This window comes from Raphanus sativus, chromosome 5 (genome assembly GCF_000801105.2).
Source record: "Raphanus sativus cultivar WK10039 chromosome 5, ASM80110v3, whole genome shotgun sequence".
In the NCBI taxonomy this organism is placed as follows: domain Eukaryota; kingdom Viridiplantae; phylum Streptophyta; class Magnoliopsida; order Brassicales; family Brassicaceae; genus Raphanus; species Raphanus sativus.
This window is the reverse complement of record NC_079515.1, coordinates 19,329,204-19,353,189: the sequence shown is the minus strand read 5'-3', so window position 1 is coordinate 19,353,189 and position 23,986 is coordinate 19,329,204. Positions and strand designations below refer to the sequence as shown.

Here is a 23,986-nt window from a genome sequence, read left to right as displayed (position 1 = left end):
CAATCATTTTCACTAAATAATTATGATATGGCATATTAGAAATAATGGCATGGTTTATGACTAAATGTGAGATGGATTATTACATTTAACGTTTATTAATATTTTTGGTTAAAAAAATAGAATATAGTAGAAAACTATACACCATCAATTAAGTAAATTTACTCAAATATGACATTAAATAATATAATAATAGAAATATAGTAAAATTTTACAAATTTCAATGACAAACATGGTTTTGAGCTTATACAAACACTTACTTATATAAACATGTTTTTGAGCTTTCAGAATCTTTAATTCCTTACTTTAGAAAAATATTCGGTTCATCTTTTAATATTCAAACTAGATTTTGATCCGCGCTTTTGAAGCGCGGAATATTTTACGATAAAAATTTTATTAATAATTTAACAAATATTTTGGTAATTTTTAAAGAGTGTGTATTTAAAATATTTTTGTATTTAAATCAGTATTTTTAAATTCAACCCGATTATGATTATACCGGTTAATCCAGAGATCTGACAATTCAATTTATGTTTTTAAAATATTCATATTAAAAAATCACTAAAACCCGAGACTAACCGATTGAACTGATGGATGACCGATATGTAATCTAATTGGATTTAAATTGTAATAGTTTCATAATTTGTAATCTTATAATCAAAATTTTAAAGTTCACTATTTTGCAATTTATGAAATTATGACGTTTCTACAAAATTTTAAAAAAGAAAATGATAGATATAAAATAACTAAGATTAATTATTGTATTATTTGGAAACAATGATAGTAGTATAAAAAATATATTGTTTGGAAACATTGATAGTAGTATAAAGAAATAAGTATATTGTTTGAAAACATTGATAGTATTATAAAGAAATAAGTATATTGTTTGGAAACATGGATAGTAGTATAAAGAAAGAAACATTAGTGATTTAATGTATGTTTAACTATAAAGTATAAAGGTATATTTAATTTAAAAACTTACAAAATAAATGTTAGGTCCAACAGAATGTTTCTGTTTTAATAAGATAGATTGAAAAAAGCTTGTAGTTATTACAGCAAAACAAAAACTGAGAGTATATTTTGCAATAATAAAAGTTACCAACAAACCGGGACAATTATAAATGAAAGTTCAAACTAGAAGATTATCTTATTAAAGTAGAAGTATCTTTAGGATTTGTTTGGAAACATGCATAGTAGTAAAAAAAAATTTAAAGATGTTTCGAAACATGAATTGCAGTATATTAGAATAAACAAGTAATTGACTTACGCTGTTAAAAAAATTGGAAGTCCATTGCATTATATTAAAAATTAATGGGCTTATGTTACTTGATATACATATTTCAAATCAAAATAATAATTTAGAATTGATTCATGGAAAAAATTCTGTAAGAGTAAACAAAGACTTATATAAATTTATTTGAATTAAAAAAAAAACATAGGCAATAGACTTATTGATTTCATGATATAAATTATGAATGTAATACCGAACGAAACATAAGCAGTAGAATAATAAAATACGAAAAAACAAATTATAAAAAAACAAAAAAAAAACTGATTTCTTTCACAACTGCTGTGAAAAGTGTATTCAGAACTTCTTGTTTGCAATCCTAGAAATTGCCATAACAAATTATCAGCTTATTAAAGTAAACACACTTATTTACCAAATTCATCGAACGAAATAATATACCTCTTTCTGAAAGCATCGATTTTTGGAACATCATTGGGTTCAAAAGTAATTTTGGAAATCCCATCTATTTTTCTCAAAAAAAAATATTTTCAAAATGTTATTTAAAATTTCAATAACTAATTTCTATTTATGAAATTTGATAATTAACCCAATGCACTTTTAATTTATACAATTTTTTTATTACGTTGTTTAAAGCAAATTTTTTTGAAAGACTATTATATAAACAAATAGTGTGATGACTATTTAGCTTGATGACAAAAAAAAATTATGATTCCATGTTTGTAAAAACTGTAATTTCAAAAAAAAAAAGAGTTATTTTGGTTATAATTATAAGAGTTTAAAAATTAAAGAATGATTTTGTAAATAAAAAAATATGACTATTTAATAGTGGAATACTATTGTTACCTCAATATTTAGAGGAAAAAATAATAATTACTATTTTAGAGATAGAAATATAGATGAGTTGTATCACTTTTTCCTCTATTATTAGTATTTAGAGATGGAAATATTAATAGGTTGGAGATGTTCTTAGTTGGTTTAGATCGTATTATTTTTTAGTTATTCTGAATTTAGTTTCTCCAATATCTCACTTTGTACACACAAGTTCATAACAATAGTCGCTAAAAATGCTTAAATATTGAAAACTTAAATTCAACTTTATTTGTTACTAGTACCAATCATATTAGGAGAAAACTTCAGATGTGACGGTGAAGTGAATCCAAATACATAGAATTATAGTTTTCTTGCCTCTAAAGTAAACAAGGAGAAAGTGGAGAGCCGCAGAGACAGTCGTTGCCTGCGAACGCGCTACCCGGGAACTTTGTTGTCGGAAGCTTTCCGCAAAGATGGTTTTGGCTCAAGTTCAGTCTCTGCAGACTGGCCACCATTGCTGGCACCATCCCGAATACCAAGTTCCTTGATATATCCAAGGTTTTCAGCGTCTTTGAGAACGTCAACATCCCCATATCAAATCTAATTTTGTTTCCCGCTGCTCGAAACTCGAGTAGATACTCTGTCTGGTTAAGGAACCTTTCTAGACTACCCGAGATCTCGTTTTTCGACAGATCAATGTAATGGTAGTATAAGGGTGCCGCTGGCTCCCAATTTTCTATGCTCATCTTGATCCCGCATTTTGCTAGCTTCAGCAAGAAGATGCTCGGTAATGAGGTAACCCACTCTGGAATCGTTTCAAGGTGAAACTGGTTGTAGGAAAGATCAAGAAACTCGATGGTGTTAAAGTTCAAGGCGGGAAATGGATCGTTTAAAAGATTATGAGAGAGATCAAGATTGTTTATATTGGTCAGATTGACCAAACCCTTTGGCACGACTCCAGAGAACCGGTTCTTGAAGAGATTCAACTTTTCGAGCTTGTTGAGTGATGATATATATTCTGGAATTGTACCAGAGAGATTTTTTTTGCTCAGATCAAGGAGCAGGAGTTTCGGTCCGAGCGATGCAATGGACGGAGGAAGTTTCCCGGAGAGTCTGTTGCCAGAGAGATCGAGAAATTTGAGCTCTCTCATGGATTCGAAAATATCTGGTATGGTGCCAGAGAGGCGGTTGCCGCAGAGATTCAGATTCTGCAGTAGCTTTAGATTAGCAATCCCTAAGGGTATAGTTCCGGTTAGGAGATTACCGCCAATAGAGAGACCATATAACCGAGACAGATTTGATATCGAATTCGGGATTAAACCGGTGAACTTATTCCCCTGAAGAGACAAATCTTCCAGCTGGCTTAGCATGCTGATGTCGGAAGGAAGGGGACCGGAGAAACGGTTGTTCTCGATGTTAACGTATCTTAGCTTTGGTAAATGGAGAAGGAATTGAGGAAAAGATCCGGTGATGTTCCCATGACCTCCTAAGCTAATCACTTGGAGGTGCTGGAGTTTGTCCAGCAACGGCGAGAGAGTGCCGGAGAGGGAGCGTTCGGGTTTCTTGGGAAATCCGACTAATGAAATAATGGTGACACGGTCACCGTTAAGGCAAGTGATACCGTTCCAGGTGCAGCAAGCTGTACCTTTCTTCCATGAGTTGAGAATGCCTGAAGGATCTCGTGTTATACCCGATTTGAAAGCTAAAAGACCCACCTCATCATCAGGATGACACGTGGTGGCGGCGCTGGTGGGGTTTAAACACTGGAGAAAGATAGTGGCGGCAAAGGCAAATACGAAGAGAGTGGAGCAAAAGTTCATGGTGATGTCGTTGGAATGTGGGATTGAGAGAAGTTAATTGTTAGCTACTAGTAGAGGGAACGAGAATACTTGAGAACTGGAAAGTCAAAGTGGTAATGTAGTGGGATTTAGAGAAGCTGTTGTTTGCTACTTGTAGAAGGAAGGAGACGACTTGAGAAAGTCAAAGTCAAAGTCAACGATTTTGAATTCATTTGCATGTGGCCGTAAGTGGTATGTCCGTATCTCATGCCGTGTTGTCTTGCCCTTAGAGCAGCTGCAACGCCAAACTCCACAGACTCGATAACCAAGGTAAGTTTTTATATTATTTTATTATTTTTAATTTTTTTCAGATTTATAAAAAAAAAACAAAAAAAAAACAAAAAAGGAACCAATCACTCGATCCCACGTGGCGAGACCGATAGTGAATTGATCCTTAGCTACGGCATTTAAGGGTACAAATCCTTAAAAATTTTGGGTCCCACGTATTATAAAAATAATTTTTGGCTAAGGATTTACTTCTAATATGCTGCGTTGCAGCTGCTCTTAGAGAGAATGATTGATTTCATTATCCTATACAGCAACTCATGTAAAAAGAATCCGAAGCTGTTCTTGTCTTGGCCCAAAGAGATTATGGGATGATGCTACAAACTTCTTCTTTTTTTTTTTTGTAATAAGATGCTACAAACTTCTTGAATTAAAATATGAATATCTCATGGACAAAAAAAATGATACGGGTTATTTTGTGGTATAGGGACTAGGTAAAGTTGTGGGAACCATAATAACAAAAAATAATGAAAGCAAGAGAACTTGCAAAATGGTCACTTTTCACTGAAAGGTCACTTTTAAGATTGGCATTGTAGAATTGTTTCAACCCAAACTTACATTGGCAACATGAGTAAAGTAAATTTTGGATGGGTTAAATATATATTTCAATTTTAATCCTTGTTGAACTGAACAATTAACAGTTGTGATATTCCCACTATTTATAAAATAAAAATAAATATGAAACTTATCTACATTTTCTAGGAAAACTATCTACAACTTGCCTACCTCTTCCCCTCAATTTGCTTTTTAAACAAAAGTAAATTAAAAGGAATAAACAAGGCTTTCCAGGCTCATTCAGGGGAAATTAAATGTTTTTTAAAGTTGGAAAATTTCATAATTATTTTAGGTTGTTTACTGGCAAAGAGAAATCTCAAAATTCAAAGAATTAAGTGTGATACACTATGTAAAATATGTGGAAAAGGCAACGAGTAACCATGTCCTCTTTGAATCCAGCCATTCAAGTATGGGTTCTTTCAAGGATCCTCACACATCCATGTAGTTTTCTATGCAATGACTTTATTCGAATATGAATTATTTGGCTTGGAAGATTATACCGCACATAAAAGACTATTAATTTACTTGGATTTTATGATATATTTGGAAGGGACACAAAATAAGGTTTTCTACGGTACAAATATAGATTTTTGAGATATTTTACAATTGGCAGAGACATAAGCAATACTATCAAATTAGACACAAATGGCAACGGTGTATTGGAACCCAAATAACACCCAAACAATTAAGAAGAAGGACGCTGCATATTAAAAAAAAAATCAATTTACTTAGATTATATGGTATATTTGGAAGGGATGTAAAATAAGGTTTTCAAGTTTTTGCATGTTTTGTGCTATTAGTTCTCTCATAAAAGAGAAAAATAAAGAAGAGTACATTAAAAATTCTATAAATTAATATTGTTAGGATTTTAGTATTTTATTAATTTATAAAAAAAAAATTTCATAGATTTTTGTATTTTAAGGGTTATCATCAACTGCAGAGAAAGGTTAATGATAATTTAAAGATTTCGAAGCGTTCTAGCAGAATTTGTCGGTATGGTGGATGAAGGAAGCTGGGATTGTAGTGTTTGAATTATAAAATTTTATTCAAATCAAATTTGTAAACAACACTTGACTTTCATTTTTGGGTTGATTAAATGAACGTAAATATTAAAAAACGATGATTTTTTTGGTGTAAGAAAATATGATATCCTCATTGTTAGAGCTTAGAAGATTCCAAATTAAACCCAAGAAAAATACTTGGTGTCCCAAGTTTATGAATAAACAATCTATAAACTCGAAACCTTAAGAGAAATATTTAGGTTCACTGAGTGAATCTCTAGATTTACCAACCAATATGCTTTAGTTATTTAGATTCCATATCTTTTTAAAAAGGAAACCAAATAATAAGAATTTGGTGAAATTATATTATGTTTAAATAAAATAAAAAACAGTAGTAATTACGAAATTTGTTTTTTTAATATTATTAAACCCGTCAGCAAATACTAAACTATAAACCCTAAATTATAAATACTAAACTCTAAATCTTTGGGTAAATCCTGAACCCTTGGGCAAATTCTAAATCTTAAACCCTTAATCCTAAACCATAAACCAAATCTTAAACCATAAACCAAATCCTAAACCCTTAATCATAAATCCTAAACCCTTAATCCTGAACTCTAATACTAAATCCTAAATCCTAAATTCTAATATAGTTTATGGTTTAGGATTTGTCCAGAAGTTTAGGGTTTATGATTTAGTGTTTAGGGTTTAGTATTATTATTATTATTATTATTTTTAGGGTTTAGTATTATGGCTTGGGATTAAAGGTCTAGAATTAAGGGTTTAGGGGTTTTGTTAAGGGTTTAGGATTAACGATTTAGAGTTTAGATTTTTCCCAAGGTTTCAGAATTTATTTAAAGATTTAGAGTTTAGTATTTGCTGACGGGTTAGGAGTTTAGTATTTGCTTTGTTTAACAATATTAAAAAAATCTTTTTTCCGTAAGTATTATTATTTTTACTTTTTTAAAACATAATATAATTTTACAAAATTATTATTATTTGATTTTTTTCTAAAAAGATATATAATCTAAAATAATTAAATCTTATTGGATAGTGAATCTAAAGGTTCATCCTAGAAGGTGAATCTAGCTATTTCTCAAACCTTAAATGGTTGATCATAACAAGAATTGAATATTTAAGCAATCACGTATATCAAAAGCAGTTAAAATCCCATATGGATTCAAGCTGCTGCATTTCAAAAAATTCATCTCTATCGCATTGACCAAAAATTCGTCCGTACAACTCTTCATAATCGTTCACTTCCAAATCCTGCATCCACCCCCTCCTTGGCGAGTCCAATGGAAACTCATTAATCGCCTGAATCTGATCCGGAGACAATCCGACCCGAGAATGTCCCAGACCCGACCCGAGATCTGGTTCAGTAGATAACACACCCGGTTTAAACATTAGTGCTGCCTCCTGCGCAGCAGCTTGAATGTGCTCGGAACTAGAGCTTTGTGGCTGAGGAAAACTGTCAACAAGCTCCGGAAAGTTGAGATGTGTTCCACGTCCACGAAGGTGAATAGCCGCAACGTCGTAAGCAGCTGCGGCCATTTCGGCCGTCTCGTAGCTTCCGAGCCAAATCCGGGTTTTCTTACCGGGTTCTCGGATTTCCGACACCCATTTTCCCCACTTCCTCTGGCGAACGCCTCTGTAAGACACTTTGTCAACAGATAAGGGTTGTTCTAGTTGACTAGCATTTTTGTTTTCCATGTAACCAATACAAACGTGTTTAATAACTATGAGAGGGGTGTGCGTGTGTGTATTCTGAGTGTGCTAATTAGTTTGCGGACAGAGTTATAGAGTCCGTGTTTAAGTGGAATCATATATATAGAAAATAAAAAGACATGGAATGAAGGGATGGAAATTTTGTGGAAGGCTTTGTTTGGTTTCAGACTTTCAGGTGAAGTGAGCTTCCCACGTAGTTACGTGTGGAGTGGGAGTATGCTGTCATGCATGCATGTGTCTAATTCTACAGAATCGATGGGTTTGTATAATTGAAAAAGCTGTCTTTTAACATGAACTAGTTGTTGACCCGCGCTTCGAAAGCGCGGGTTTTTTTAGATTATAAACAAAGTTTGACATGAATTAGTATTTTGTGATTGTTGTACATTATTATTTACAAAATTGTATTATATCGAAGAAGAGAATTTGTTTAAAATTACATAATTTATAAATTAGTTTATTTGAAATTTAATATGTATATTTCTATATACAGTGAAACCTCTATAAATTAATAATGTTGGGACTACACCAAAACTATATTTTTTTATTAATTTATAGAGATTATTAATTTATCGAAATACTAATTGAATCAAAACTCAATTTAGAACTATAAAATTATATTAATTTATAAAGATATTTATTTATAGATTATTAATTTATAGAGGTTATACTGTAACTCTCTATTAAGCCTAGATATTTACTCGAATAAAAAAAACAATTGGGCATGGGTCGAAAGAAATGTACGTATTGAGTATTTTAGACCAGTGGATCTTGGTTCGGACGGATCCAACCCAAAACCCAGCCGGGTACCCAAAGTACATTTCTGTATGTTAGGTATTTTGCTATTTTGGATATTTTTCGATGTTCCAGATATTTTTTTTGAGTAAGTTTTCAGTTATACATACTTTCAGGTTTTAGGTAAAATTCAAAAATTTTTAAAATATATTTTGAGCATTCAGATAAAATTTTTGTGTATTTTCTTTAATTCGGGGTTATATTTTAGGAAGATTATCAAATCTTTTTTGGATATTTGAATATATTTTAGGCATTTGTTGGGTTTTCGGTTATTTTTTAAGTTTCATATTATTTTTCAAATTTTCAGGTACTTCTAATCTTTTCAGATCTTAATATCTGAACCGACCTAGACCTGCTATGTACCCAAATATTACATGTACTTTACATGTATTTGAATTGTGATTCCAAACCGGTCCGGACATGAAAGGAACCATCTTAAACCGAGATTAAATATATTCAATTTTTAACCACAATTCAAATATCTATTTGGGTCCAAATATTTAGGACCCACAAATCCCACTAAAAAGAAACTTACCCGAATATATAAATACCTATATCTTCTGTCTCATTATATTTTATGTGTATATTCAATAAGAGTTACATTTGTTAAATTGATATAGTTTAATGGTAGATTTTTTAAGCTAATTCAATAGAACATATTTGCAGGTTTTTATTGTAAAAGTTTTTAATAATTTTTTATTATAATAATTTTTATAAAAATTAAGTTAACGTAATATATACACACATATGATTTGCAAAAATATTTTACTAAATTTGATTTTGTAAATATTTGAATTTATATAATGTAAGATGACATGTTACAATATGTATATACTAACTCATTTTAATAATTATTTATAAATATTGTAGATTCTGAACATAAAATATAGTGTATAACACTTTTGATTAACAATCACTACGGTAAAAAGATAAAATTAATTTATAGAAGAAGTGTATCATATAAAATAAAGAGTAATAATAGAAAAGATTAAAATAAGATTTTAAACCAAGCTTTTAGTTGGATAATTGTATTATTAGATGTTATCATAGAAAGATTATATATATTGCATGTACAAAATTAAATATGTTGTTCGTTTAAATTTTTAATTAAGAAGTATAAACATAACATATATGGACCGAGTGCATACATGGAATGATGCACAAGAAGGACCGAGATTTCCATAATTTGATTATCTTTGACTTCGGTAACAAACTAACAATATTAGTTTAATACTCTAAGCGCGTATTGTTAGAGGAAGGAATAAAACTCCGATAAATATATGGTATTAATTAAGATATTGTTACAAAATATTAGGTAAGACCAATAAAAGTTAAATCTAATGAAAGGGTGCAGTAACTTTGTATAGGTAGATTTTTTCAGAATGATCAATACTATTAAAACAGAAGACCTTTTTTTGAGGTGACCTTCTTTTTCAATAATATTTATAGCTATGCCACTGAATTATTTTTTAAGCTATGATTTTATATAAATATATATATTTCCACGATATCTTTTTTCTTCCAACAAACAATCTGTTGCCTCATCTCTCTTTTGCCGTTCAACCAAATCACTTTAGCCGATCGTAACATCACCGATCCATATTATTTCTCTGCACATAAAAAAAAACAGTAGCTATAATTTCAAGTAACGTAACCAATCATTAATCATTTGTTTTTCATTGCTTATAAGGTAGATGGATGTATGTGGGTTTTGTGTATCGAAACTTACACCATCATGGTCTAATAACATATCGGATTCAAAGTTTCAAGGTTATCAAATTAACAGGTAATATATATATACCTAAAACCTGATATAATGTATTTTGTCAGTATTCATAATTATGAAACCCTAACGTATATGATCATAAATCATTAAGCCCTAATTCACAAATCCTAAACCCCAAATATTAATGTTTTTATTTTATTTCTACCCCTCATATATTGAAAAAACCACAAAAATACAATTATAGATAATTATTAACTTAAAGCCGGCGTGTTTAAAAAAAAAAATATATATATATATATATATATATATATCAAATTTATTATTATGCCAAATTCGTTTATAATTATTAAAACTACTGTTCCAGTTATAGTTGCAAATCTTTTTCAAATTAATAACAAACAACAAAAACTAGAAAATTAAAAGTCGTTAACATTACAAATCAAATACACTAGGCCAATCATTATATTTACCAATCTTCCACAAATACATTTTTTCAAATAGAAACAAAATAAATCGGAAGTTTCTAACAAACTGTCGGATATGCTGATTTAGAAAATCTTATTTTCCATAACTTAAACTAACTTGATACTCAAGATTTGTAATATTGAAAAAAATATTCTCAAACTGTATTGAATGGAAATACTGTATGCTAAAATATCGGCCTTGACCAATCTTATATATACTGCATTCTAAACCTCAAAGCAATCATATTTTTTTCAATGAATAATAGCTATAAATGTCTTCCACTCAAAAGATATCGTACATTGACGAAGTTAGTCCATGGAAATGGATATGGTTTAGTCCATGGAAATGGATATGGTTGATCCAAGTCAATGCTACACACCTGCAAACCATCCAACGCCGGGTTTGGTGAGAGTTTGGAAATCATATTTGCAGATAAAAAGGTAAATATTATTCATCATCTTGAAAGAGTACGTTTTGTTATTGTAGCGAAAGTATGTCCAGTCAAATCTTATATGGTTTTGTTAATCAATCAATTTAAAAAATAAAAGCTTCAATATCGATCTGTTTATTTATTTATTTTGTGTATGTTTTGTTTTCATGAAATCGCGTAAGTTAACATCTATGTTATTCTTATAATTTCTGTGGTTTTGTTTTTGTTCTTCGTGAACGTTATATTGCATTAGCTATATATGGATCAAGAAGAAATACAAAGATGTTAAGTTCAATTTACCTTTACTGATCTGTTGAAGTGCTTTTATGGTGGATCTCTATCTTTATGCAGTAAGCCATCAAATTGGATGATTTAACGAGGATCTACCTCAGAAAGTTTCAGATCGGCTTCGATTTCTTTTTATCCATAACATCAAAGCCATCTGACATGACATTCAAAACAAATCAATAAATTGTTTCAGAAATATGTGTAGCTTCAACTATCTATGAAGGATGAAGAATGAAGATCAAAAGATTTACCAGCGAAGAGATTCGCTGAAAAGAATCAAGATTAACAAAAGAGTCCTTTCCCAATCGCCATTTGTATCAATACTATTAAAGTTGAAGTATGACCAACTGATATTAGTTGTATCCACTTTTTAAATTTTATAACTGCCAGTAAATATACTTTTAATACACCTTTTTATATTAAGGTAACTGCAAAAATCGGCTGCCAAGAAAAATTAACTGACAAGTATATATAGATAACGAGACTTGATGTTTTATAACCTCCTCCACTTTACTTCCTATAATTTCGGGATGCCTTCTTTTTGATTAGAAAAAATCACGTATGCATTAACTATATATATATATAAGCAAAGCAAGAATATTCAACTACATTAATTGAAAGCAAGCAATTCATACATTAGATGTTTTGATTTCTCCATGCCAAATACCATTTTGTATATATATATATATTATCAATAACAATTAATAGCATTTATATTCATGATAGATAAAATATCAAAAGTAATTTAGATTTTTTTTTGTAACAAGTTAATTTATGACATCTAACAAATAATATCAAAACTTAAAAATTCATAAATATTTATATATTTAATGTGAATAATAAAATTAAATTTCAAATCCAAAGTAAATCAGAAGTAAAACGTTACTAATAAATTGTCGATAACAAAAATAAAAACTTTATTTCTTTATTAAAATTATATAAAATAAATTTTCAAAACATAACTAAAAACTAAAAAAAGTAAAAGTTATATTTTAGTTCAACCAATGGTTCAACCGGCAACCGGGTTTTAGTGATTTTTTGCGGGTTCACTGGGTTTTTAAATATTAGGTTTTTCACAAAACCTAAACCGAATTTAGCTTGGTCACTGGATTTACCGGTTTATTAATAGCATTTATATTCATGATAGATAAAATATCAAAAGTAATTTAGATTTTTTTTTGTAACAAGTTAATTTATGACATCTAACAAATAATATCAAAACTTAAAAAATCATAAATATTTATATATTTAATGTGAATAATAAAATTAAATTTCAAATCCAAAGTAAATCAGAAGTAAAACGTTACTAATAAATTGTCGATAACAAAAATAAAAACTTTATTTCTTTATTAAAATTATATAAAATAAATTTTCAAAACATAACTAAAAACTAATAAAAAAAGTAAAAGTTATATTTTAGTTCAACCAATGGTTCAACCGGCAACCGGGTTTTAGTGATTTTTTGCGGGTTCACTGGGTTTTTAAATATTAGGTTTTTCACAAAACCTAAACCGAATTTAGCTTGGTCACTGGATTTACCGGTTTAACTGCGGGTCCGGGTCAGGTTTCAAAACATTGGTTATGAGACTTTGATTTTCTGGTCGATTCTGAATCGGTTTTTTTAATACGAATATTCTTGACTAATTATGTTAGGTAACAAATAAGAAAATATAATATGTTGCAAACTTTAGAAATAAAGTTTAAAAATAATTTTTGAAAGGCATATGACACAAGTATATAGTTATGTAACATGACATATTTAATATAGTTACCAAAAATTATATTAAATTATATTAATATTAATTACAAATATAATTACAGAAAATAGAAATATAGAATTAAATTTCTCAAAATAATTAAAACGAAAATATACCCGTTCTTTAAAAGGGCGGGTAAGAATCTAGACTTTAAGGAAACTTATGATAAAATATTTTCATATAAAAATCATTAGAATATATTAGAAAACAAATATGAATTTGATAATTTATCTGATAATTTAGATTTTACTATATATAATGATATAGTAAAGGTTTTTCTTTTAATCATATTTTAATCTAAATCTATTAAAACAAAAACATAATCTATTGATATATGTTTGGTCCAACTATTTTAATAGAATATATTAAAATCTCTAATTATCACATAAATTAATTAGAAATTTGGTCATACTTGTGTTTTAATAGAATAAATATTAAAATATCTAATTAATCATTTAAGAAAAATAATATACAAAGAAAAACACAAATAAAACTAAAAACACACAAATATAAAAAAAATTAAATTTCTAAAAAAAATATAAAAAAAAAATATACCCGCCCTTTTAAGGGCGGGTCAGAATCTAGTTCTCTTTTAATAGTATAGATAAATAAGTGCATTTCTGAGGAAGATCATGCTTTAATTTTTTTTTTTGTATTTTCGTTTTGATATTTATATAGTTTACCATTAAATTTTATTTATTTATCTTTATATTTTTTAATGTTTACATAATTTAGAATTGATTTGTTTTAAGGAAAAGTAATAGTGACATGTCTTTATAACAAAATTCATACATGATTTTCTCAAAAAAACACTCATGATCTCCAAATAGCCGGAAACGACTAATGATCTAGTTTTACCATCCTTGCTGGCACTTATACGATTATTGGTTATTTTTTTCTTAGTCAGTGTAGTATATTCTGTTTCTTGTAAACAGCTTAAAGAAAAATTATTAATTAGTTTTTTTTTTTTTTTTTTTTTGAAAATGGCTTTCAGAAATTATTAATTAGTTCTTACTTCTTTCTTACATTCTAAACTTATAACTCCGATTTTAAATTAAGGTTTCGACTGGCAATGTTGTACAGCCAATTATGTTAATGTCACCGATTTTACGCGGAATGCACATAAAGACTGTGATTTGATTACTTTTTAGTAAATAATAAAGGATACAAATTAATCACTTCTATTTACTCTAAAAGTACTTATCAATCCTACAAAAACTTTTTTTTCCCGCTACAATTTAAACGGACAACAACGTTGTTTTCTTATCTATTTAGCAACGGTAGTAACATTGTGAGCACATATTTAGTATTTATATTATACTATTTTCTAAAGTTCAGTATTAGAGCATGTTTATAGGCATATCTTAAAGTATCTCTTAAGGTTATTTTAATTTAAAAAAAAGATCAAAACACCTTTTAGCATAAACTCATCGCTTAATTAAGAGAAGGAGAAGTTGTATCTTGAGGGCACGTGTTCATTTTTAATTGGAGAGAGGAGAGGTTTTGTTCGGCATCGTTTCATCTAATCTCATTTTTCCTTCTCGTCTTCCTTCTCTCTTCCTTCTCTCCTCTCCTCGGCGAGACGAAAGACGATTGTTGATCATCTCGGTGAATCTCCTCAACGACACGGCGTCTCTGTCGGTGGCTCATCTCGATAAAGGAGAACGGCGTCTCCTCTAGCGGTTCGTCTCATCGGCCAACGAAAACGCGGATATTTCTCTCATGGTGGCTCTCGGAGACGAAGAGACATCGGTGACTGTTTCTGCTCTGGATGATCGAAAGGTAAAGATGAGTTTTATTTGTTAAAATTGTTTCAAATTTTTATATATTTCATTCATGCATGTATTAGATTGAATCATGAACAAGCCTCTGATTTGTTTTAATTTTTTTTTGTGTATTTGTCTGTTGAGATGGATGATCAAGAGGCGTTCAGTGGCGAAACCTTTTTCTTTGTCAGACAGAACCGACCAAACTTTTCACAAAGGTAATCTTTGCTCTGTTTAATCTTTTGCTCTAGTTGTTTTAATCTTTGTAATGTTTTAATCTTTGCTCTGTTTAATTTGATAAACCATGGCGATTGTTGTTGATCTTTTTCTTGTTTGAAAAGAATTTAGACTCGTATAAAACATTATTCTTTGCTCTGTTTGGTTTGCTAATAAATTGCGATTGTTAAGGTAGTTGTGTGGTAGGTTTAGGTAATAAATTATATGGTTAAGCATTCTTCTTTGCTCTGTTTGTTTTGGTAATAAATATTATGGTTAGAGTTAATTGAATGGTTTGTGTGAAGAATGGTTGTAGTGATGAATGCTTGTAGGTAAATGCTTGTAGGTAAATGTCCACTCGGTTGTGATCAATGCTAAGTGTGATGTCAAACACGTACGGTTATAAACCGTGTTCTTCTCTTCTTTCTTCTCCTCTGTGTCTTCTTCTTCTTTCATCTTCTTTCTTCTCCTCTGTGACCTCCTTCTCTTTCTTCTTCTCTCCTCTATGGCTTACTTTCCATCTTCTGGAACCATTAGCTTTGGTGAACTACTTAGTTCACAAACACAAACTGTTTCGTTTGGAAACATCCCATCTCTAGATAGTCTAGGAACCGAAGCTTCTCACAAACCACAACACGTTGATGGAGACACTGCTGCTGCACGAAAAGAACGAAGGAAATGGAGCCAAGGGGATGACATTGTTCTCATCAGCGCGTGCTTGAACACGAGCAAAGATGATGTGGTGGCCAACGAGCAGAAAGCAGGGACCTTTTGGGACCGAGTTGCTGCATACTATACGGCAAGTCCTCACTCTGCTGGCTGCTTGGCGAGAAAGACGGGTGGCTGCAAGCAGCGTTGGCACAAGATCAATGATTTTGTGTCCAAGTTCTGTGTTCGAATAAGTATTCTTGATAAAAAAGCACATCAACGACTAAAACGTGATTTGGTTGAACATATATGGCGTAAATTTGGACGTGATCAACACAACAACTAAACGTGGATGCCGCTTTTAGTAATCTTTATTTTCATGTTTTTATGTTGTTATTTTAAAATCTATGTTTGAAATGTTTTATGTTTAACTTTGTTTAATTTAATAAATAAATTTTATCTTTTTTAAAAAATTGTTTAATTTACATTTAATATTTTTTATTGTTAAGAACTTTAATTAAAGAAACTACCTATAAATGATAATAATTAAGTGTATCTTAATAATGTATCTTAGCTTAATGATAATAATTAAGAAATCATTATGGCCCACTTAAGATACAATTAGTGTATTTACCTATAAACATGCTCTTATGGGCAACCTTATTGGTGGTTTCTAAACCAAGTTTCTGTCTTTAGTAAAATATAAAAATGTTCATTAGTAAAATATAAAAAATGTAAAAGTTGGAGAGAGAAGCAAACTGAGTTCCTACCACCATCCCGAACAAAAAAATTTAGGAACTTTAGTCTTACTTGACACATTTTCATTTGTCCCTTTTTTTTTTTCCGTCAAGTTTAATTAATAAAACGGGCCAAGCCCAGTACAAGGCCGAACCCCAAAATCTACTACAAGGGACCGAAGCTCAAAAGTTCAGCGGGCAAACAAACTAGAAACAAAAGGCCCAACGGCCCAAACCCACATAATTCTCTCGACGCCACGCGTCCACCACTCTCACAAACTCGCCCACGCGTACGCTCCATCGTCACGCGCTAGACACGTCACCCCGCTCCTCACCTCGAGATCCGAAACATCACATCACGTTTCACAACGTCGATGTTCGCCGGAGACGTCGCGGCAACCACCGTTTCGTCGGATCTCGCTATGACCGGAGCGCCTATACCCCTCATCTTCGCCTCTTCTTCCACGGAGAGCTTCACCAGAACCATACCGCGCTCTCTTCTAGGATAGAAGTAGACACCATTCGCCAACTTTAAAAACCGCCGTCGCTTCTCTCATCGGATAGAGCCATCGATCTGTCAAGCTCTCAAACAACCGCGACGCAGGAACACCACCGCCACAAAAGACGAAACCCTAAAAAATCAACCAGAGCCGCCGTCAAAAAACCAAGACCGTAAGACGCGGAAACAAAAGCCGACCGTTCACCCTAGTCGAAAAGGCGCAACGACGGAAGCTTTAGCCGGCCGTCCACCTAACGGAGGTGCGGCGCCGGAGACCAAGAAAAAAACACCAAAAGCAAAAAGAAAAACTAGACTAGATCTCAACTAGAACAAGAGAAACAGAAGAGAAACAAGGAGACCGGACCGACGGTGGCTTTGGGAGCCCACCCGTCGGCCGGAGCCAGATGATGCGGCGGAAATAACCTAGAGAGAGGCCAGAGAGAAAACTAGAGAGAGTGTAAAATCAAATTTCATTACTGTCACTCATTTTCATTTGTCCCTTTCATTTTTGTATTTAATTTTTTTAGTTATCTATTAAAGAATAAATGTTTAATCTTTTAGATCCTGTTGGTAAGACCCTCGCCAATAGAAATGCTCCTTTTTCGTACAACAAAAACTAAACTAAGATAACTGTTGCACCGGCTCGAAAAACCAAACCGGTGGGATGAAATCAGAAGTGCTCTAATCATATAGAATATTAAAATGATTTTGGTATGAAAAAATAGGTACTTATATTTAGATAGCCTTAAATTTTTTGAGTTTCTATAAATCTGTCGTCCAATAATTTTTTTTTAGTATTTTGTGTTGAAGTAAGTTTGAGGTGCAAGTTTTCTAATTCTACCAAGTTATGGTTTATTAAAAAGATTAAGAGTTATCTAAATAGTATCTTATTTCTATTAAGATTAGAAGTTATCTATTTTTCTATATAATAAAAAGATGTCAGTGTATGACATAATTTATAAGTTTATAAATTGAGAGATTGAAAGCTTTAGTTTTGAGCAATTTTCTAAAACAATAAAGAAAATTTATTCTTTAAACCGTGATTACATATTCTCTACATTCTAAATTTGATATCAGATCTTCTAGGATTTGGTCACAAATACGAAGTCATGCTACAATCGCTTAAGAAGGGACAAACGTAAGCCCTGAGAGATACCACTACGACATCGTCTGGCAAAACCAAATGAAGAAGGACCTTCTTCCATTAGCTGTTCTATGTTAAATTCAACATTTTGATCACCAAGTAAATGGTTTTAGTAAATTTAATCATTTGCTATTTGAAATGTTGATTACAGTAATTATTTTCTACTTTTCTATGTGTTGGTTTGAACTTTCAAGCACGTGTTAATTAATCGGTTTAATTCGTAGTCTTTCAAATCTAGATTATCCCTTAAAACTAGCATAACACGACTTTGAACATAAGTCAAAGAGTCGAGATGTAGAAAAAAGGAGGTCGAGACCTGACAAGTGTGATGAATCTGATGATGACATTAAAAGAATATGAAATATGTACCATAGACTACAAAATTGACCAAATATTAGTTTAGAGTTCATTACGAAGGTGCGGCAAAAGAGAAATCTATCAACGTTAACCAAAACACGATTTAATAGATATACAATACTGAAGCCAGACTGTCATCCAAATAATTAATTGCATTATAGTAAAACCCCGTGTGTCGAGTTTTCCACTGAAAGAAAATAAATGTGGTTTCACCTTTCGATGCCAAAAAAAAGAAGAAAAAGAAAATAAATGTGGTTGCGTTAGTCACTACCACCGCCACTAACTACCACACCGTATCGCAATCCGTACAGACCTGGACAAACCGGTGGTCAAAAAGGTTTCCGTGTCAGTCTCACCGTCCATATTCTCGAGGGACCCTACATATGAATCATAAAAACATATTACTTTTCAGTCTATTCCTTTTCTTTCGATTAAATCAGTATTCTTTTGAACTCTCTTGTAGGATAGGATTTTCTATCAGTCAAATTTGATTCAATTACTTATTCGTTTTGATTCGATCTAAAAAATCTGGTTATCCATAAGTCTCTGAAACAAAACACATATTAAAAATTAATATACGTTAAAAGCGAAGTAACTCACAAATACTAAAAAATTTAGAAGCGAATGTTCAATCCGCTCCGATTTATATACATATAGATGTATATCTATGACTAAATATAGATTTTTAAATGTATAATTTTATATAATTATTATTTTAGCATATAGTTTTATTAATTTTTTTATAAATATAAAATTAAGAAAAGTATAAATTTCTTTATAGAAAACTACAATTTTCTAAAATTTATAATTTTAAAAGTTCACAAAACATATAGTTTCATTTATTTTTGGTTTATCATTTATATTATGTAAAAAGAATTTTAAGAAAAAAGAAATTTGAATAGTTTTTTTTTGTAGATTTACTTGTATTGAACAAAGTTGATAAAGTATCCGTAAATATTAACAAATATTTATAAAATTTTCGGCTATCCGAAAAGCTGGATATTCGTATTTTCCCAAAGTAAAACAAATCGAAAAATCAAATATCCATGAAATACGAAGTAAATCACAAATACTGAAAATATGGTACTATTCAATCCATGCCCACCCCTACTCTCATATATGTTTCTTTGTTTAAGAACTTTATTTTATTATTTTTTCGTCTAAAATTATTTTATTGATTTAGAAAAAACATAACTGTTGATGATACATTGCACAAAAACGAGTTCTTTAAAAACAACCTAACAGATAAAATATATACCTTGAAAAATACAACTATAAGGAAAATCAATGATGAATCTAGATCTAAATTTGATTGGATGATGACAATATACTAATATCAGAATGATCTTGTTTCACACTTTTTAACAACTGAAGTGGTTTCCTTCATCACAACGAACTGCAATCATCTTCATTGCATACATGATAAAAGTTCGATAGATCATTTTCTTTGGTTAAATTTATTCCGGAAATAATCCTTTCCAAAAAATTTACTTTATAACCTATTGAAAAATCTGCGATAATCACTACAACAAAATTCAGAGAGAAACGAATATTTCGCCGATTACAATTTTCAGCTGAAAATAAAAATATCTTGGGAACTTAGAGAAAAAAACCATTATGAAACTACTAAAAAGGCTATTAGAATAGAAACCACAACACCGATGCTCCAAAAACCATCAGCGTAGGTTCATAAAAAGATTTATTTTTTTGCCCCTCACAGACAGCTTGGGTTTTTCATCAGCTTTTTTTGTGTAGCTCAGTTTCAAGCACTTATATATATTAGTTACCTACTTTTAAAAAAAAAATCTTATGTTTACTTTTAATATTATTGAATTTCTATGGCTGCAGTAGTCACCATTAAGTAGCTATTTTCATATCAAATAATGTGAAAATTTACCAAGTATGCATTGGGTTAATGGTTTAGTGTTTAGAATAAGTTACATTGTAATACTAGTTCGATTTCCGTTGGAAAATATAGTTTACACTATGTTTTTGTATTAGCGCCGAATGATCTAGGATCTTGGAGAATTATTTGGACAGAAAATCCACCTTGATTTACAAAAATGGTGAAAATTTGTGTTAAAAGGAATCTTTCATAAGAGGATTTATAATCTATATTATTAAAACTAAAATACCTTTTGGTATTGTTTAGAAACATGGATAAAAATTTAAATGAGAATTGTTTGGAAACATGAATATCAGTATTTTTAGTAATTTCTTTTACTTACACAGTTAGCCTTTGCACTTATAACAAATTAAGTATTTTTTATTTCTTTTTATTTACAGATTCTGTTACTACATTTAAAATTAATTTAAACTAATTAATTACAATTCCAAATGTTATCAAACCAAATTGATATTCATATGTTGACCATTATTAGTATTGTACGGATATTAACTAAATCGCCTGCATTAAAGTGAGATAACCTTTTCAAGGGATTTTAACTAAATCGCCAAATTACAAAACATAAAAAATATACATGAGATTATTTTTATAAAACCAACGATTTATGATTTTACGTTGAACACAAGTTAAATTAAGAAAATATTATATTGTAGGCAGTTTCAAGTTTATTATTACACTATAAGGTAGTTATTGCTACTAGGATAGTTTTGTTCAACCAAGTCCATTTCTTTGTTATAAACTAGAGGGGTGTATTGAATCAAGGATTTTAGAAGATTGTGGGATTTGATTAAAATCCTCTGTTATTCAAGTAATGATTCATATTTTTCTTTTCAAATCTCCTGTTATTCAATATGTAATTTGTGCAAAGTTATTAAACATCACTTGAAATCCCATGTTATTCAATTAGTGATTTATAAAAACTATATCAAATTCAGTGTTATTCAAAATCAAATAGTATTTAGGAAGAAAATTTTGAAAAGAGGATTTGAGAATACATTACCTCAATTTTTAGTTAAAAACACCTCCCATAGAATAACACCTCTAGAGATGTTATTTGAAAAGAATTGAAAGAAAAAACATTTCTTGCCGTAAAAAAAAAAGAATCCCCCTACTCTGCAACAAGTTTTTCTAACCTAAACCCCGGTGAAACTTGAACTGGTGATTTCAGCACCTACATCTCGAATATTGAATAGTAGAGAACGTGACGGAGAGAGTGAGGGCGAGTTCATGAATCTCAGCCGACTTATCACTTCACAGAAACTTTCACCACCGCTGTACTGCGAATTGTTGATCGTTTCGAGCTGCTTTAATTTTCAACTCAGAAACTAATAGAGAAGAACCAGTTCTTATGAGTTTGTTCTGTATATTTCCCTTGCATCTCTCTCGAATTTCATTTACATCTGAAGATTTACGAAACGTGGTTAATAACATGATAATAACTGGAGAGCAAATATCTGTTTTGTTAAACAGAAACAGGTTTGGGATTTCATACACAGAGTGACCACATGGAGGGGAAGAGGCAAGTTTTTTGGACCAAAAATTACTATCAGCGGGCTCATTTGACAACAGATTTGCAACATAGCTGCAGTCAAAATTAGTCCCTTTATTGTCTCACACAATACACTCACTGTTCAGAGTTGATATTTGTGCACGAGTCTGATGATTAATTATTGCATGAAGATTCCCATTATTAAGAAAGATAAATAGAAAGATTCTCTGGTCTAGTGTTGTGGAGCCAAATCAACGATGTGTTGGCTAATACTCTAGACCGCAACCTAAGAGGAGCTTTAAACAATAGCTGTATGCATGCAAGAGTTCAGTAACACAGTTTCACTTTAGATTCTTTGCAGAAGCTAGTTTGCTTACTAGAGTGTTTTGTTTCTTTAAGGCTATGAGTGGTGAAGGAGGGTTAACTCATCCAAGGTTGAACATTGTTCACTCACACAAACTTAGGTAAAAATTATCTCCCTGATTTTGATCCCTCTAGAAGTTTTGAGGTATTGATGACAATGTTAAATTGTACCCATGTTTGGGGATTTTCAGGGGAACACACTGCGTTTAGGCGGCGACAACGTGAAAATAAAAAGATGGACATACTTGAACAGAAACATCTCAAGGTTCATGCGTTCTTCTTTCTTTGGCCGCAAGCAGCAAAGCTGCCTAACAATGAAAACATATTAGCTTTCTATTTCCTTTTAAATTGTTGTAACACAAACTTTAGAGATTACTCTTTGTAATATACGTTAATGGCCAATTTTGATTTGTCTATGCATACTCTTGGTGAATATGTAGAGAAACCCATAAGAACGAAGTTTATTTTTCTGTTTCAAATCACCTGAACAACTTTAAAATCTACAAAAATATCTTATCAAATCACCTAAAGATTTTTATTTATATTTTTAAAATTTCGTCAAAATCACCCAAATAATTTTAAAACCCACCTAAATCCTACTAAAACTAAAACATCCTAAAATCTTCTAAAACTTCTAATTCAATACATCCCCCTAAGTAAACTGCATAAATTTTTAACCTTTTACAAAATTGACCATAAATTTCCTTGTTACGCTATAAGTAATTAACTACATAAATTTCCTCTCTTTTTGATAATTAATTAATTAACTGCATAAATTTTAACCTTTTACAAAATTGACCATAAATTTCCATTTTCTTTCTTTCAAACCCCATTCGAAATCAATTGACAACATATATCAGTAACGATTAGCCAACTTAATACCAAAGGTTTCTGAATCAATGGTAAACAGCTACTCATTGCACCACTATAATAAACACTAAAACGCTTTCTTCATTCTTGTAATCATCTTTCGTGAGAGAGAAGAGGGAGACACACACTTCCTTCTGCAAAACCAAGACAAAAGCCATTTCACTTTTTTTTTGTCAACCAAGCCATTTCACTTTAAATATCTGATCTCAGTTGGTAAAATCTTGGTTGGTCACTGGCCATGAAATGGAATCATCATCAACTTCACCAGTAATCTCCACAAGAGCATGATCAATCCTTAAAATGGTGAAACCTATTATTATCCCTCAGAATACTCACTTTCCCTGTGATTTTCGCCATACACTTGATGGCACTATGACAATCCTCACACACACGCATATTCTTTATCACACGTATCGGTTTCCCTGGAGACACACGCATTATCCCATACGCTACAGCCAGTCTCTCGCTATGGTACCTAACCATACGCTCTTTCTCTTCTTCCTCTACAACATGAAGAACCTCACTCGTCTTCGAAACATACCCTGCTCTCTTCATCCGCAAATCAAGATCCTCCATAAGCGCATAGATCTCCTCTTTCTCGGCGTGATCCCCAACGGAGAATGTATGTGTCTTGTTCTGTATCTGAATCCAACTGTACCCTGTAACTTTCTTTACACCTTTGTCACGCATTCTCACTCGCAGTTTACCTACCCATCTACCCAAAGAAGCGTATAGATTGGAGAGAAGAACGTACATTCCTGAATTATCAGGCTCCATTGCGAAAATCTTATATGCAGCTATCTCAGCTAGCTCTGTGTTTCCATGGACTCTGCTTGAACCAAGTAAAGTTCCCCATATTGCACCGTCTGGCTCAAAGGGCATTGTTTTCATTAGACTGTGAGCTTCTTCTAAAAGCCCAGCTCGACCAAGAAGATCTACCATACAAGCGTAGTGCTGTGAGTTAGGTGTTACACCATACTCTGTGAGTTAGGTGTTACATCCATCCTCTCTCCCTGCACATATCCTGCAAGCATAGCGTTCCATGACACTTCGTTCCCCTCAGGCAACTC

General features: G+C 31.2%; 2 protein-coding genes and 2 long non-coding RNA genes across 6 annotated transcripts; 1 reads left to right on the top strand and 3 right to left on the bottom strand.

Annotated features, from left to right (window-relative positions):
- Positions 1-2,430: 2,430 nt before the first annotated feature.
- Positions 2,431-3,891, bottom strand: LOC108858438 (LRR receptor-like serine/threonine-protein kinase GSO1). Of its 2 annotated transcripts, XM_057011142.1 has the most exons (2): positions 3,339-3,876; positions 2,431-3,269 (listed from the first exon to the last, which is right to left on the bottom strand). In XM_057011142.1, exons 1-2 carry the CDS (start codon positions 3,874-3,876, stop codon positions 2,434-2,436), a joined length of 1,374 nt encoding a protein of 457 aa, XP_056867122.1. In that variant the 3' UTR covers positions 2,431-2,433. The 2 variants fall into 2 exon arrangements, with proteins under 2 accessions (XP_056867122.1, XP_018487863.1); XM_018632361.2 differs by having other exon boundaries at positions 2,431-3,891.
- A 2,823-nt stretch (positions 3,892-6,714) lies between these two features.
- Positions 6,715-7,516, bottom strand: LOC108860699 (ethylene-responsive transcription factor ERF022-like). Its single transcript, XM_018634556.2, has one exon. It carries the CDS (start codon positions 7,446-7,448, stop codon positions 6,888-6,890), a length of 561 nt encoding a protein of 186 aa, XP_018490058.1. The 5' UTR covers positions 7,449-7,516; the 3' UTR covers positions 6,715-6,887.
- Positions 7,517-9,713: 2,197 nt separating this feature from the next.
- LOC130512549 (uncharacterized) lies at positions 9,714-11,549 on the bottom strand. Of its 2 annotated transcripts, XR_008946100.1 has the most exons (4): positions 11,416-11,549; positions 11,177-11,318; positions 10,745-10,825; positions 9,714-9,865 (listed from the first exon to the last, which is right to left on the bottom strand). It is a non-coding gene; the product is annotated as an uncharacterized LOC130512549 (long non-coding RNA). The 2 variants fall into 2 exon arrangements; XR_008946099.1 differs by lacking the exon at positions 9,714-9,865 and having other exon boundaries at positions 10,703-10,825.
- Positions 10,336-11,571, top strand: LOC130512550 (uncharacterized). Its single transcript, XR_008946101.1, has 2 exons — positions 10,336-10,886; positions 11,228-11,571. It is a non-coding gene; the product is annotated as an uncharacterized LOC130512550 (long non-coding RNA).
- Positions 11,572-23,986: the final 12,415 nt, after the last annotated feature.

What these genes read in the sequence shown, in the direction of transcription:
- LOC108858438 (XM_018632361.2), bottom strand. Translation starts at nt 3,876, where the DNA reads ATGAACTTTTGCTCCACTCTCTTCGTATTTGCCTTTGCCGCCACTATC.
- LOC108860699 (XM_018634556.2), bottom strand. Translation starts at nt 7,448, where the DNA reads ATGGAAAACAAAAATGCTAGTCAACTAGAACAACCCTTATCTGTTGAC.